The 15,122-nt window shown below is 45.8% G+C and overlaps 2 protein-coding genes across 2 annotated transcripts; both read left to right on the top strand.

Annotated features, from left to right (window-relative positions):
* Nucleotides 1-4,620, top strand: TREMEDRAFT_27959 (uncharacterized protein; the record flags this gene model as incomplete). Its single annotated transcript, XM_007002346.1, has 10 exons — nucleotides 1-153; nucleotides 381-605; nucleotides 761-814; nucleotides 919-1,014; nucleotides 1,154-1,295; nucleotides 1,497-2,062; nucleotides 2,398-2,908; nucleotides 3,089-3,187; nucleotides 3,377-3,629; nucleotides 3,978-4,620. Coding segments are annotated over 10 exons (2,742 nt in total), but the record flags the coding sequence as incomplete, so codon positions are not given.
* Nucleotides 4,621-14,157: 9,537 nt separating this feature from the next.
* Nucleotides 14,158-14,710, top strand: TREMEDRAFT_59938 (uncharacterized protein; the record flags this gene model as incomplete). Its single annotated transcript, XM_007002591.1, has 2 exons — nucleotides 14,158-14,634; nucleotides 14,663-14,710. The coding sequence occupies 2 exons, from the start codon at nucleotides 14,158-14,160 to the stop codon at nucleotides 14,708-14,710; spliced, it is 525 nt and encodes a 174-aa protein (XP_007002653.1).
* Nucleotides 14,711-15,122: the final 412 nt, after the last annotated feature.

The raw sequence follows: 15,122 nt of genomic DNA, 5'->3' as shown, positions 1-15,122 counted from the left end.
TTGTACTCACGAACAGTATGTACCCCTTTATACGAAGCCGAAAGAATTCTAGCCACTCTGCAACCGAGAGAAAACACCCATCTCGATCAAAAGTTTGGAGGGAGGACAGGAGCTGCAAAAGATTGGGGACAAGGTTTAGGATGGGGTCATGAAGTGGGTCTCCCCGTCTTCCTATCAAACCTGTTGCATATGTCACACCTGGTCACGTCATTCTACTCATACACCTCAATCATCTTTAGGGTCAATCTCGGCGTGAACATTGAGATGACATCAAGACCTCTTTCTCATCCTCATCCCTCGACCACCCTTTCAACCCTCTTCCTTCTTCCTTCTTCCTCCGTCCCCGCAACAGGAAATTCTTAAAAACAGACTGATCTCAGGGCCCACTCTCCACGACCCTTCGTCTCCTCCCTAGATTCCTCAACTTTCTCTCTCCACTTTCTCTACTATCTAAGATCCCCTTTCTGCCACACTCCGCACAACGTAGAGCAGGTCTCGTTTCGAAGACTAGACGAGAGAGGGCTGAGAGGGTTCTGGCATTATTAGAGGATGCGGAAAGGGGCGGGTGTGGAAAAGTTTGGAGTGCGAGGGGACATGTGAGGATGGTACGTCTCCTCTCTTCTATCTCCACCCTCTGGTTATAATCTGGAGACTCCCTCAACTCCTAACAAATTACGCCATCCTACATACAGCCGAGACAAGTGTTAAAGCCGTTTAACTAGCTGCAAAGTGGAGATTTAGGAATTCTCGCTAATCTCAGTTCCCACCAAAGGGGCTTAAACAAGATCTTTCAGCAGCTTATAAAGCCTACAAAGTGAGCTCTCTCCCTCCTCTTTCTCCCTCACTGGCTACAGGGAGATCCTCTGCTTCCCGTCAGCGCAGACGGAATGATATGTTATAGCCAGTACTAATGAGTAGCGATCCGTTGAGGTCACTTCAGACCCAGAAGCCCAATTCATGGTAGGGTTCTTTCACGCAACTGGTCTGGGCAATGCGGAGCAAGATCAAGGCAAGGTGAGCCTCACTCTCAATTCATACCCACTAAGCATTGACTCTCTGTATCCTTGTTGGTTCCCAATGATGCCGGCGGGTTTAGGCACATGTGGGATGAAGTTGCGGTATGGCAACGCATGCAGGTCGGAGCTGACTCAAGGCCATACTTTACTACACCTTCGCTGCTCTGAATGGTTATCGACCAGCTTCTATGGCACTTGGCTATCGTCATTGGGCGGGGATCAGTGTTCAAGAAGATTGTATGACCGCCTTGGGTCATTACGAACAAGCCGCTGCCTCGGGTACGTCATTGCTCTCCCTCATCTCCGCGTCTAGTGTTTCAAATCCTCACCATGTGCTCTTTCTCTTGCGTTCTGTTACCTTTATATGGTCTATGAACTATCACTCTGTCATCTTCTCTTGTCAACAAAAGGGAGGCAATGGAAGCAACAGGCGCATTTCTCTCCCTCCTCTTTTTATTGGCAGTGATCACTGACCATCAGCCTACCAAACCTTTCTCTCCGGTCCTCCAGGTGGACGTACCCTTCCCCTCGCCCCATCCCGTCTCTCCGACCAATTCGGCGGTATATATGGTCCTCACGCCTCATGGGCCTCAACAGGTGCCAACGCTCATCGTCCCGCCGTCCGCGCTTCTTCCGCTTCAGCGAGGGGCGAAACTGAATCTGAGATTCTAGAATATTATCAATACCATTCCGATCGTGATGCCCACGTGTATACCGTCCGTCTTGGTCGTTTATTCTACTTAGGATCGGTTTACCCTCAACCCGGAGGTATAGGCTCCGGTGCTGAGTATGTAGGGGCGATCCCTCAAAGTTATATTCGGGCAAAAGAGTATTTCACTAAAGTCGCCAGAGTTCTTTGGCCTGTGGATTTCGATGCGAATGGTCAGATTGCGGGAAAGAGACGGATGAGTAAAGAGAGCGAGGAAAGTGTTAGAGAGGCAGCTATGGTGGCGGCTGCTTTTTTGGGGAGAATGGCTTTGAGAGGTGAAGGAGGGAGAAGGGATTACAAGAGGGCGAAGATGTGGTATGAGAGGGCGGCGGAGTTGGTGAGTGGCCGTCTCGTTTCTCTGCACAAACCGTTCGTGGCTCCTGTATTTCCTTCTTTTTTCCCGTCTGTGCGCTACCGCGATTTGAGAGCTTATACCGTCTGTCTGGTCTTTACAAGTTTCATGATTGTCTCCTTCTCGTATTTGTCATTCTCCACTAATTCGTGGAGCCGGTGTATGGGCGAAGGCAAGGAACGGAGGGGAGTAGTAGGACTGTGTATTGAAAAGATGCGCGTCAGTGGCGGGGGGATGTGATATCCGGATCGGCTACACAGTTGAATCGACCTTCATTCTTGAGCCAAGCGGAGGGAGTTTTGGACAGTCACTAACCTCAGGGCGACCGAGAAGCCCTCAACGGCCTTGGTCTTATGCACCTTCACGGACTCTCCCTACCTCCTGATCCCATGAAGGCATACGGATACTTCCAAGCCGCCGCCTCTCAAGACCTCGCTGAAGCACAAGTATCCCTCGGTAAACTCCATCTTGAACGAGGAGAATATCAACAAGCCCTCACATTCCTGGAAGCTGCCTTGAGGCATGGATCACCTTACGAAGCCTTCCAACTTTCCTCCACCATACACGCCCGAACAGCCCGAGCGGGTCTCGAAGGTATGTGTGGGGTGGCTATGGCTTTTTCCAAAGTGGCAAGTGAGAGAGGGAGCTGGGAATGGGATTACTTGGGAGAAGCTGATAAAGCTTGGATGAGAGGGGAAGAAGAGAAGGCTATGTTGGGTTGGATGGTAGCTGCTGAAATGGGATATGAACAAGGGCAGAATAATGTTGCTTTTGTTTTAGATAAGGGATGGAAAGGGAAGGGATGGGAGGGATGGTGGGTCAGTGGTAAGGGTGATAAATCTACCCGACCTTTGACGGAAGCGGGCGGTAGCGAGCACTCAATTTCTGAAATCGAGGGATTGATGGATACTTCGGAAATGACAAAAGACGAAAGTTTGAGTACTTCAGAAGGTGGAGACGATGAGATGGGACAGGAGGAGGGAAAGCGAAGAAAGAATAGTAGAATGGAAGAGAAGATACAGTTAGGAGAAGAAAGAGTGTTAGGATTATGGTTAAGAAGTGCGGGACAAGATAATGTTGATGCTTTGGTCAAAGTTGGAGATTATTTCTGTGAGTACATTACACAACTCTTCTTCTTCCTCTTACCCTCCCTCGTTTCCTCCCTCCTCTCCCTCGTTTCATCCCTCTTCCCTCCTTCACTTCCCCTCTCTCTTTCTCATCCTCCTTTTCATCATCATACCTCCGAATCCACACTCTTGCGTACCGAAATAAATAACATGTCCAGAGATTGATAATCAGATAACAACGCCACATATCCTGTCCTAACCCCAAAATCACAAAACTACGAACGAGCTTTATCGTATTACGCAACAGCTGCGGAATATCAAACTTCTTCACTCGCTTATTGGAACCTTGGATACATGTATGAGAATGGACATGGAGTACCCAGAGATTGGCATTTGGCCAAAAGGAATTATGATTTAGCTTTGGAAGTTAGTGGGGAAGCGTATCTGGCTGTGGTTTTGAGTTTGGGGAAGTTGTATCTGAGAAGGTGGGTTTGTTCGTTGTTCAGTTCTACTTGATTTGTTTCGTGTTTGTCCACTCATTTCGCACCTGCCCACATACCCTCAATTTGCTTTGACGGCCAAATGTCTTTCCAGATACCCCACATCTTTTACCATTTTGAATTTCAACCATAGTCACTCTTCTTCACTTCCTCCCCTTTTGTTCTAACCGCCGACTTGCTTTCCCTCATGCCCCTCTTTGACCACTCATCGATCTTGGCCACCAATTATTTTTTACCTTTCCTCTTCTCATACCTGTTTAAATCAATCCTCTTTATGAGTAGTCTTGGACTCGAAATGTATAAGCATCTGAAAAAGTTCAATGCTCATCTCAGCTGGTGGACCGATATAAAAACCGGTGGGCGTACACCCGGTCTATCACTATTTGAACAATCCGATCGACCCGCGGTCACAGCTTGGGAAACCTTCAAAAATTACTTTGTCGATCCCCCCACAGATCCACTGGAACCAATGGACGAATTTGACGATATGGATCACTTCGATCCTTCCGGTTCGGGATGGCATCATGATCCCGCTGCTCAAGATGTTGATAGAGAAGGACACGAGGGACATGGAGCAAGAGGTAGAGTAGATTGGGAAGAAGATCCACGTGTGAGAGGAAGAGAAAGAGAATGGGAGGAAGATATTGATGAGACGGTTGAAAGTTTGGTAATTTTAGCTCTGGGGTTCGGGCTCGTGGGACTCTTATGGATCCGAGGTCAATGGGCTAGATGGGATGTAGGGAATGGTGCTCCTGTAGAGCCGAGAGGGGCTGAAATTCATGGGAATGTGGGGGAGCAACCTCAAAGGGTTCCGACGGAATCAGAGGTTAGGACGGGTGAGGTACCCTCTGGTAATACAGGGACGGGACAGGTGGGTGGATCAAGTAGAGATCAAGAACCAGATCGGAGAGAGGGAGGTGAGGGTGAAGAGGAGAATGAGAGTTCGATGAGGTCTGATGATGTACAAGAAGGGTAGATGTAAGTAATGTATGCATTGTGGTCGAACCTATGATTATTCAGATCCCAATCTGGGCATACTTGACTTCTCTTACCAAGACGACAGATTCACGTCGGTATGACCAAATAAGAAGCAAGGTAGGAGAATCGATGTTTCATAAGAACGATTGGCGACCCGACGAGCTCACCCAGGCTCCTGGGGTGATGACGTTCCCACTTCTTTTCCAGCTTTTTCCTGCATTGTATACTCGAAGCCGAAAGGAACACTACGAGTAAAGCACGTATGAGATCAAGAAGGATTAGAGTCTTGCTTTTAAACTATGTAGCATGAGGGCAAGTAGAGTATGACAACCTTGTGGTGGCTGGTCATGAGTAAAAGTTTTAAAAGAAATCAGTCGCGTCGCGTCTTGCAACATTGCATCTCCCTATCAACAAGATATGATCCATCAATATCTACCTACTTTTCTACCCCGAGACATCGAAGTAAGACAAAATACCAGACATACAACACACAGCACTAGTACTGAAACGAGACACAAAGTCATACCATCGAAATTGAACACTGAAACGAGACACAAAGTCGTACCTACAAAACCTGAAACTACTGGAGAAAGAGTCAAGTTCAAACCGCCCATACCAAGATTCGACGAGACGAAAGAGAAATACATATTACGAACTACCTCTTTAAACAATATGGACCTTTCTCTACCACTTCATTCAGATTTCTCCTCACTCAATGACGAAAACTCTTCCTTCGACCTCGTTCGTCTTAGTGGTTTGAAATCGGAATCTTCAAAAGTTGGTGATAAACCAGATAAAGGACCTGGTGTGATGGGAGAACAAGGAAAACTCAAACGATTATCATTGATCAAAAGACCTATATCACTTTCTTTATCGGATCATCCTATTATCCGAGAGGGGGAGAATAAAGAGAATTTACATATCCCAATTACCCATACACCCCTACATCACAGCCCATCCAGAGAGAATGATGGTGAAGGGGGGGATGTCATGAATGGGATGGAAGGGAAGAGTTTGATGTCGCCACCTGGGGGGGATAAAGGAATGAGTCAGGTATCGTCTTCTAGTGAGTATAGACACACCGGGATTTCGGAAGAGGATGAGATGGGGATTTCGAAAGGAAGAGGGAAAGGAAAGATGGATGATGATGGAGATATCAAAGAGTTGGATTTGAGGAGAGAAGGATTGTTCAATATCCCCTCTACACCGAAAACACCAAAGAGCGCACATCGGAAAGGTATAAAAAGTAGTATTTCTTATAGTCCCGCGGCTAAATTACAATTTGAGAGGATTCAAGAGAATGAGGATGTTAGAGGACAGACATTGACGGATAAGTGAGTGGATCTTTTTCATTTTTAACCCTACGTTTCTTCGACGTTATTACACCTCTTTTCTGAGTATCCCTGAGCCATTTTTCCCCCCCCCCCCCCCTCCTCCCCCCTCGCCCTCACACCCTTCCCTTTTTCCCAGAGGAATAGCTGTAACCGGGTGGGAGAGGGAAGTCATATAACTCAGTACACATGCGTATGCTCTCAACCAGTCCATTAGATAACATAAGTATCACAATGAGATTTCGACTGATGGAATTAGACACGCAGACTTACTTCGTCTCATAGCAAATAAAGAACGACGTATTTCAGAACTTCGACAAGAACTCATCATGCAAGAAACCGCTTTGGAAGGATTGAAAAAGAAATGGACTTTGATAGCTACTAAAGCTCAACATTCAAATTCTATCAAATCAACTTCCTCGTCAGGATTATCATTCCTTAATCCCAATCCATCGACAAGTAAGATATCACCTACATTCATCAATCCGAATTCATCGACTATCAAGGTATCACCTACATTCTTGAGTCCGGTTCCATCAACTACCAGAGTATCATTTACGTCTCTCACTCCTCGGACCTCCGTGGAAGACAATCCACAAAGAGATCATCATCACCATCTATCAACTGGAGCTCTAGTAGAGGGTAAAAGAGAAAGTTCGGGAATGCGAGATAAATCAGTTGACTTGGGGTTGGATGGTAGGCGGAAATCAGGAGAAGGTATTCAAGATGAAATTGAGGAGATGGGAAAGACGGAGAATGAAGAAACAGATCAAAGTTACTTCGCCCTTTTACAAGCTCAGACAAATACTTTACTCTCACCGGAAACTATAAGAGAAGGCAAAAAGTTTTTAGGACAATTAGTTAAGACTGTTTCGGCCGCAGCGGGTGGGACTGTTCCTGAAGATGAAGGAACGTTGGATTTGTGAGTGAATTAATCGCTCTATTGTCCCATTCCTCTCTCCTTCCCAAATCCTATGAGGAACTTCGAGATTGTTTCTCCTCCAAATCCCAAATCCGATCCCCAGTGGCCTTTGGATGAGTAAAGTTGCAAAAAGCAGACGTAAAAGACATGATCACGGAGGCTTTTGGCGACTTTGGAACACTATCAACGTGAAGAGGGGAACAACATGATAAGGGGAGGATAGAGATGATTATGATGAGCGAAGAAAAGAAATTCAAGGCTGATTCTAGATCTGCACTAGGTCTCGGAAAGTTATTACCCTCTTGGACTTTATCTCCTCCTATTACCGCAGGACCATCACGACCTCACAATCCTCCTTCCGACGTCGTTAGACCAAAGACAGAGAAGATACCCCCTCCTCCGAGTAATCGAAAACGACTGCCTTCGGATGAAAGTCTCAGTGGTACTCCGTCCAATACACAAAGCGGTTAAAGGTGAAACAATCTATGGTTTCTGTTTGAGTGATGGGCAGGAAATGTGTTTTGGATCAATGTATTAGCTATACGACTTCAAAGGGGAGAGTGATGATTTGATCTGGCCCAATGATGTCCATTATGTATCTCTTTCAACCTGTAATTGTGCATGTTCAACCTCGTCCTCATCTTAAGTCTATTACATTGATCTCTTTGACCAGTATCACAGAAGGAATCCCAGATCTCCACTTGACACTCTCATCTCCCGGCCAAGGGCCACTTGAGCAAGTTTCAACGTTCCCAGAAATAAACATCGACTATTCCTATAACTCTCAACCCTTGCGTCAAATTCATCAACAGACATGTACCCCATTTCTTCTTTGACCTTCCTGATTAGATCATCAGTAGAGCGCAACAATACCGGAACGGCCAACAAAAAGTGTCATCTGCTCTTCTATCAGACCCCATGCTGTCAAGCTCTGAATCAGAGTATGGCAATGTTCCGACCTTTGTAAGATCTCGGTATATTTGGGATCCATACATTCAGTCCAGCTTTGACTAGTCTTGAGATCTTTTTTGACAAGTTGAATGAGGGAAGTGATGGATACCATGGTACAACAAAGAAAGAGAGCCAAACTTTTGGAAGCTTTCGTTATTGTAGCTTCTTGATCCAGACAACTGCCGTTTGATTGAGACGTGTATGAATTTTCAGTTGATGGATGATCCGGCATGAGGTTGGTGGTTGGCAATAGATTTGTTGGAGATTGATCCTCCGGAGGCTGAGGCTGCTGTCAGGATCACGCGGTACCACGGGTACCTTACCATGTAGTCGTACTCTTTTTCCATTCCCGTCCCCGTCTCCATTCCCGCGTCCGGGCTTACTCCGTTTGCTACTACGCCTGGTACCATTCCTTCGACACCTCTACCCTTTTTTACATCTCCGTCTCGGTAACTATCATTGCTCTTCCTCTCCTATTCTACCTTGACTTCATTCCAAACTACGCATGCTCTTATTGGTATCATCCCGCTCTCTTTTTAGTATATAGACGTAGTCTTTTCTCAGCAATGTCTTGTCGAATGTATTTTGTGTTTTCCTAGTTATATCATTTGACATACATCTCATCGATCTTACAGATCTCTTCGATACACTACATCACTGGGTTTGTTCCCTACAAGGCCTCATTGTCATAGCTCATCGACGCAGACTATCCCGACGTCTGGTCCTTACACCTTTCCAGTAGACAAGGGTGAAAATTCTCCAATTCCGAGATATCTTAACAGTACAGTACAAGCGTCATCGTTTCTCTCAGTGGGATTCATGAGAAGTGATTGATATTGTTGATGTTGATAACTCTCAGAACCATCAAAGGGTTTTCGAAATGGTCAAGGTTCAGCATCTGATCGGAAGGGGTGAAGATGGAGTTTTTGAAGGGGAAAGTGGGCTTCACTATTCATTGGATTGATTGATATGTATTTAATTTAAGTCTCAAGATTGATCAATGGAGGTATGAACCCCTTCATGAAAGATGATGGAACTCAGATACACATAAGAGATTTGAAAAGAAAAGAGGAATGAACCAAGAGTACTCAAAACCATCACAAGTTGTCTTCCCCTATTGCCGTGATCGTCAAAGTTGTAGACGGAAGATAGGTGGTCGGACGGTTTCCGTTACCAGGATTTGGGAGGAAGGATCCATTCAGACGAAGGATCTATCCCTCTCGTGTGGTTTCATTATACACAGGTTATCTGCCTGATCAGAGGTGGTTCACATTGATCACTCACTGTGAAACATGTTAGCTGATAGAAGTGGCGTGCAATGGCCAAACCGTCAGTAGGATTATTTTCCCTTCTGTTGCTTTTCTCCCTCAATCAATTATCCTCTGAACTTCTTTTGCTAGTCTCTGGTTTGCTGCGTATGAATGGACTATGTGAAGTATAGAGACATGTAGGTCCAATGCATCCTCTTTTCCCCTCTGTATTTTAATCTTATTATCAGCAAACCACAGCAAACATCCTTGTTCATCACAAAGTGACACCTGAAGCTATATATGATATAGCTGTGTTCTGTGTAAGCACCCTCTGAGCAGGTGTTAATGTCCCCTCAAACAACAATTGACCTTTCCTAAACCTCCTAACCCCTCTCTGCAGTTCTTTGGAACACTTGTACCTTGTCCCTATTTGAACCTCCTTGATTAAGTGCTCAGTTGTCACGGCCGTCAAATAACTTCTTCCTCATAGACCAACGGTTGACGAACCTCGGCTAACTTGGTGCTTCAGACTCGATGTCTCACCCAACCAGGAGGGCGCAGACGTTGCAAGGAATGTAACTACGACGTACATCGGCGTAGTTATGCTACCTAGGGGTTTTTACTGATGGCGATGCATCTCGATTTATATTGTAGCTATCTCTATCAATCTTCCACTACTGACAACAATCAAGGATCACTGAAGAACTTCAGCAATCTTCTCAGCTGATATTATCTACTCGTCCTAGACGTTCACCCAACCCTCTTGCACTTTGACGTACTTCAACGCACTCCGTCCAACTTCCCTGAGTCCCCGGCCATACTTCTCCCCCTTCGACTAACTCCGCCTAACATCGCCGCACTTCTGCTCCCATTGTCCCTGATAAGCCTAACTCCGTCTAACTTCGCCGTACTTTTGTTCCCATTGTCCCTACTTAGCCTAACTCTATCTAACTTTGCCGTATTTCGGTTCTGTCACGGCCGTCGAATAACTTCTTTCCAATAGACCGACGGTCGACGAACCTCGGCTAACTTGGTGCTTCTAGCTTGATGTCTCACCCAACCAGGAGGGCGCAGACGTCAAAAGGGATGTAACTACGGCAAGCTTCGGCGTAGTTACTCTATCTGGGGGGTTTTCTCTGATGGCGATGTATCTCATTTGTATGGTAGCTATCTCTATCAATCTTTCACTACTGACAACAATCAAGGATCGCTGAAGAACTTCAGCGATCTTCTCAGCTAAATGTATCCACCACCCCCTAGATGTTCATCCAACCCATCCGCACTTTGCTGCACTTCGGCCAACTTCCTCGAACCACCAAACACCCGATCCTCTAACCTCGTCTAACTTTGCCGTACCTCTGCTTCCTCCATCCCTAGTCAACCTAACTTTGCCTAACCTCGTCGTACCTCGGTTCCCTTCACCCTTAACCTGTCTAACTTCGCCTAACTTCGTCGTGGTCGGTCTAAGATGTCCTAGGATACGGGTAAACCGAAGAGGCCGAGAATTGATGGAGGTTTGATGGTCAAAGGAGGGTTGTTGTTGGTGGGATTTAGGGGTGTCACAACGTAGTTCGTGACAGGTTCCCACTGTCCCTACTTAGCCCAACTCCGTCTAACTTTGCCGTACTTCTGCTCCCATTGTCCCTGGTTGTCACGCGGCGCCGCGTGACATTATCCTTTCCCATCAAACGGAGTTCCTTTGGACATCAGCTTGCCATCAACGATCCAGTTCTTATGAACTTCACCACCCACGAGGGTATTAGGAGGCTAACTTCGTCAAGGACGAAGTTTGTCATGTAGGAAGTTAGGAAGATACGAAGTTAGTGAGATACAAAGTTAGTGAGATACAAAGTTAGGGAGGTACAAACTTCGTCGGGGACGAAGTTCGCGAGGTACAAAGCTCGGGGACTTGGGTTGAACGAAGTTCTGCATTGACGAAGTTAGGGAAGAACAAAGTACTTAAGGGCCGAAGTCCCCAGGGATCTTTGACGGTCTCTGGTTGTTGTCTTAGTGATGGAAGTTAGTAGAGCGCAAAGTTATTACACCCAGAAGTTATTGTCACCACCCACACTACAAAGAACAAGCCTATTAAGGGTCATAGCCCATGAAGTTATTGGCCGTCAGTCGTAGGAAGTTAAGGAAGAACCAACCCTGTGACACTGGTCCCCCCTAACTCCGCCTAGCTTCGCCGCACTTCGCCGTCCTTATGCTCCAGGCCCCTGTATACCTTATTCTCCCATTGTACTTCGTTGTAGTTGGTCTCACATGTCGTAGGTTACGTGTAGGGTGAAGAGGTTAAGACCGACGGAATCGGATGTTCCGTTCACCTGTTGTTCGCTCAGCACTATTTGAGAGTGATGCATGGACATACCTGTTGTTCGCAGCACTATTTGAGAGTGATGAGGAGACAACAGGAAGAATCTAGGTAGTTATGATAGGTTAGGCGGCGTTTACCGCATTAAGAGGACACATGGGCGTATCACCTATCTCCGTCGAAGACGTAATATGGGTTTTGATAGTCAAAGGAGGGTTGTTGATGGTGGGATATTTGAGGTGTCACGACGTAGTTTGTGACATCAGTGAAAGGAAGTAATACAGGGACAGCATGCAGAAATAAGTTTGTACCATCACAAGTACTTATAAGACCCCTTGTTCTCAAGGTATGAATCAACTCTAGCCAATTTTTGGACAATTCCAAGGTTTTGACATTCCCCGGAGCTGACTCAGGTGGATAGAGTAGCTGAGAAGTCAGATCAGCCTGTATGATCTCATCGAGACTTCTGATGGACTCCATGACTGTCTCAAAAGAGAGAATTAGACTTGAGGAGAATCTCTTTGTGGATTCTTGAATGAGACTGTCTCTGGTGGAATGAATCCGGTTTAAGATTGTCTTTAGGGGTGGGTGATAGTGTTTGCTGATAATTAGATGGTAATACAGAGGGGGAAAAGAGCATGCATCAATTCTACATGTCTCTATACTTATCACATTCCACTCACACGCAGTAAATCAGAGACGATCGAATAAAGTTCAGAGGAGTTGAACGGAGAAATATCCGACGGACGGGGTAATTGTCAGGACCAGACGTTGCAAATAGTCTGCGTCTATGAGCTATGGCTATAGGGCCTCGTAGGGAACAAACCTAGTGATGTAGTTTATAGTCAAGTGATGTAGTGGATCGAAGAGACTATAAGTCGATGAGATCGAGTGGCAAAAGATTTGCTAAGTGACGAGAAAAATACATTCGACAAGACATCTACGAAAAAGGGGTGTTTCTATATACTAAAAAGGGAGCGGAGTGATACCGAATCTACGGAGTAAATGTGGAAAGCGATATGGGGTGTAAGAGCGAAGGAAGACGGAGATAGATGAGGGACACGGAGATGAAGAAAAAGTATAGCATGGTAAAGAAGTAACGATTAGGTAGGACAGGAGAACGGAGGACGCCGTAGCGGGATTAGTGAGACGGGGACGGGAACGGGTAGGTGGAGTACGACTTCTGCATACGACTCTTGGGAAACCCGTCTATAGGTACCCGTGATCCTGACAGTAATTATCTAACGGCGGTTCGGCCGTCCTGGCCCGATTCTATCGGCTAACAGATAGGGCACAAGAGCAGTTGTTTGTGAAAAAATCATTGAGTTGTTGAAGTGACTCCCGTTCTCACCGGGGTTGATAAAACTAGCAACATCAGGTGTATCAACCCCCAAAAATGTAGAGAGTGTAAGTGGAGCTTCTAGAGCGTGTGCATTAGAGCCAGAACTAGTGGAAGCCGGTACAACAGCAGTCTTGTTCATCCCACTTTGTGCATTCATGAGAGATTGGAGTAATGTAGCAAAGTCGTCTTGATTTATTGCCGTTGAACTCATATGGCGAATCAAGTAGAATGTGAGAATGGTATCAATAATCTGAAGGGCTTGGAAGATTTCCCCAAGATCAAAGAGAGCAAGCGTCAGAACATGGAGAAGATGTGGATTTTGAAGAGGAAAAGTCAGCTCATAACAAGTCATAATTTGAGAAAGCTAAATTCGAGGGCAACTTACTCAATGGAGGGATCACTTCCTGAAAGTAGGTCTTCTTCACTTGTTGGGAAGGCCTGTAAAGCTAAGAAGTCAGGATCATTGATATTTCCTTGCCTTTACTCAAGAGAGCCGGTGTAATGCATACGCCTAAAGGGTGACATGCATTAAGCTCTTGTGCTAAAAGATCCAATGCTCAGCTCATAAATTGAGCTGTGACCCTTTATAAACTGCTTGTACTGGGGCCGAGATTCTAGATTTATGACAGCCGGTCAAGACTTCTTGCGGGAATGACATGATGGGATAGGATCCTATGTACAGTAGGGTTTTGATAGAAATTCATAACCCGTCCATCTCGTGGTATTGGAATTATCCAAACAATATTCCCTTAAGACTGGTGAATCCTATTCCTAAGTAAAAGGGTGGATGCTTGTTTGCTGATAATTAGATGGTAATACAGAGGGGGGAAAGAGCATGCATCAATTCTACATGTCTCTATACTTATCACATTCCACGCAGTAAACCAGAGACTATCGAATAAAGTTCAGAGGATAAGTTGAACGACTGGATATTCGACGGAAGGGGTAATTCTAACGGCGGTTCGGCCGTCCTGGCCCGATTCTGTCGGCTAACAATGCTGAGGGAATGAGTCCCTATCTCTGGTTCAAATAACAATTCGATACATCTGAAGAGAGTGACAAGATGAAAAGCTTCGATGTTACTGAGGTACCATGACGTGACATTCCTAAAACTACAACATCTCCCGTGATTACTCGAAGAAGAGGTTGTGGAGAAGGGAGATGATGGCTTGGGAAGATGATGACAGTGACATCATCGGGAGAAGCCCGGCCTGGTGGAGCGGGCGGGTCCATTTGACCCGCGGCTGGTGGAACCCCTCTGTGGCGGTGTAGACGTGGGAAACAGGAAGATCCAAAGCGTCATAAGCCTCATCCTTACCAAGATCATCATTCTTCTCTCTCAATCTGTTCGATCCTGGTTTCTACCATCAAATCGATCTAATCCGTGCGTTCTCCGAAGTGCCTGGCTTTCCAAGATTCCTCGTAATGTCCGAGATACACAACCAACCCAAGTCTTCATCTGGCCCCATCTATTCTAAGGATCCAAGAAACAATCTGTCCTCAAGGGAAACTTTTGGTGAAAAGGCGATTCATGCTAATTATGAAGAAATTTGCTTTGTAGTGCAAAGTTTTCTTAGCTGCTTTGATATCTTCAACGGGACCACGAAGAGTGACTTTGACCCTGTGTACCATCTGTCAGATTGGAGCAACAGACATAGCTCACTACTCCACCCTGGGTACAAAGGCAGTCAAACTTCAGGTGAACTCCCATCCGGAATGTTTGCAGCAGCACCCCAATTGTCACCTGTCTTCATGGTTGACCAGGACAGTTTGCCAACATCTAGCAACAATCTCAGTCAAGCTAAACCTGATGAGGCTTACAAACCTTCCGTGACCTCCACTGAACATGTCAAAATCACTGTAAAGACTGACATTCATGATCAATTGAGCGACCTCATCAAGGTCAGTAGACACCTATACTCACTGGCAGAAGCATGGGTCAATCACCACCCCATTCACCACCAGTCAGGATATGTGAACAGTTTGTGGGAAAATGCGGATAAGTGGACGTGGATGATTGAAGGACTTGAGCATGGTTCACTCCCAGAGCCTGTCAGGGGGACAAGACTATTGCTCCAAGCAATATATGAGATATTACGTCACAATGTTTTAATAAGTCAGATCCTTTATACGGAAGTGAAGGATCCCCAAGGATCTTCAGACATTCAAGAAGCCATAACAGGTCAAAAGCTAAGCTGTACTAGCTTATTAAACACACTTTCAGGTCTTGTTGGCCATGCATATACAAATTGCGAGTAATCTTCTCTTAAGTCCTCAAAGCAAGTAGAGCGCCAGGCTTGAACTCACCTCAAACTATATTCAAAGCCATGAAATTACTCCACAGATATATACTGTATGGACTCTTTTGTGTGTGATACTGTGTGTGCGTC

Source organism: Tremella mesenterica (genome assembly GCF_000271645.1).
Source record: "Tremella mesenterica DSM 1558 unplaced genomic scaffold TREMEscaffold_2, whole genome shotgun sequence".
Lineage (NCBI taxonomy): Eukaryota > Fungi > Basidiomycota > Tremellomycetes > Tremellales > Tremellaceae > Tremella > Tremella mesenterica.
Note: the sequence above shows the minus strand (reverse complement) of the source record. Positions and strands in the feature narration are given on the sequence as shown.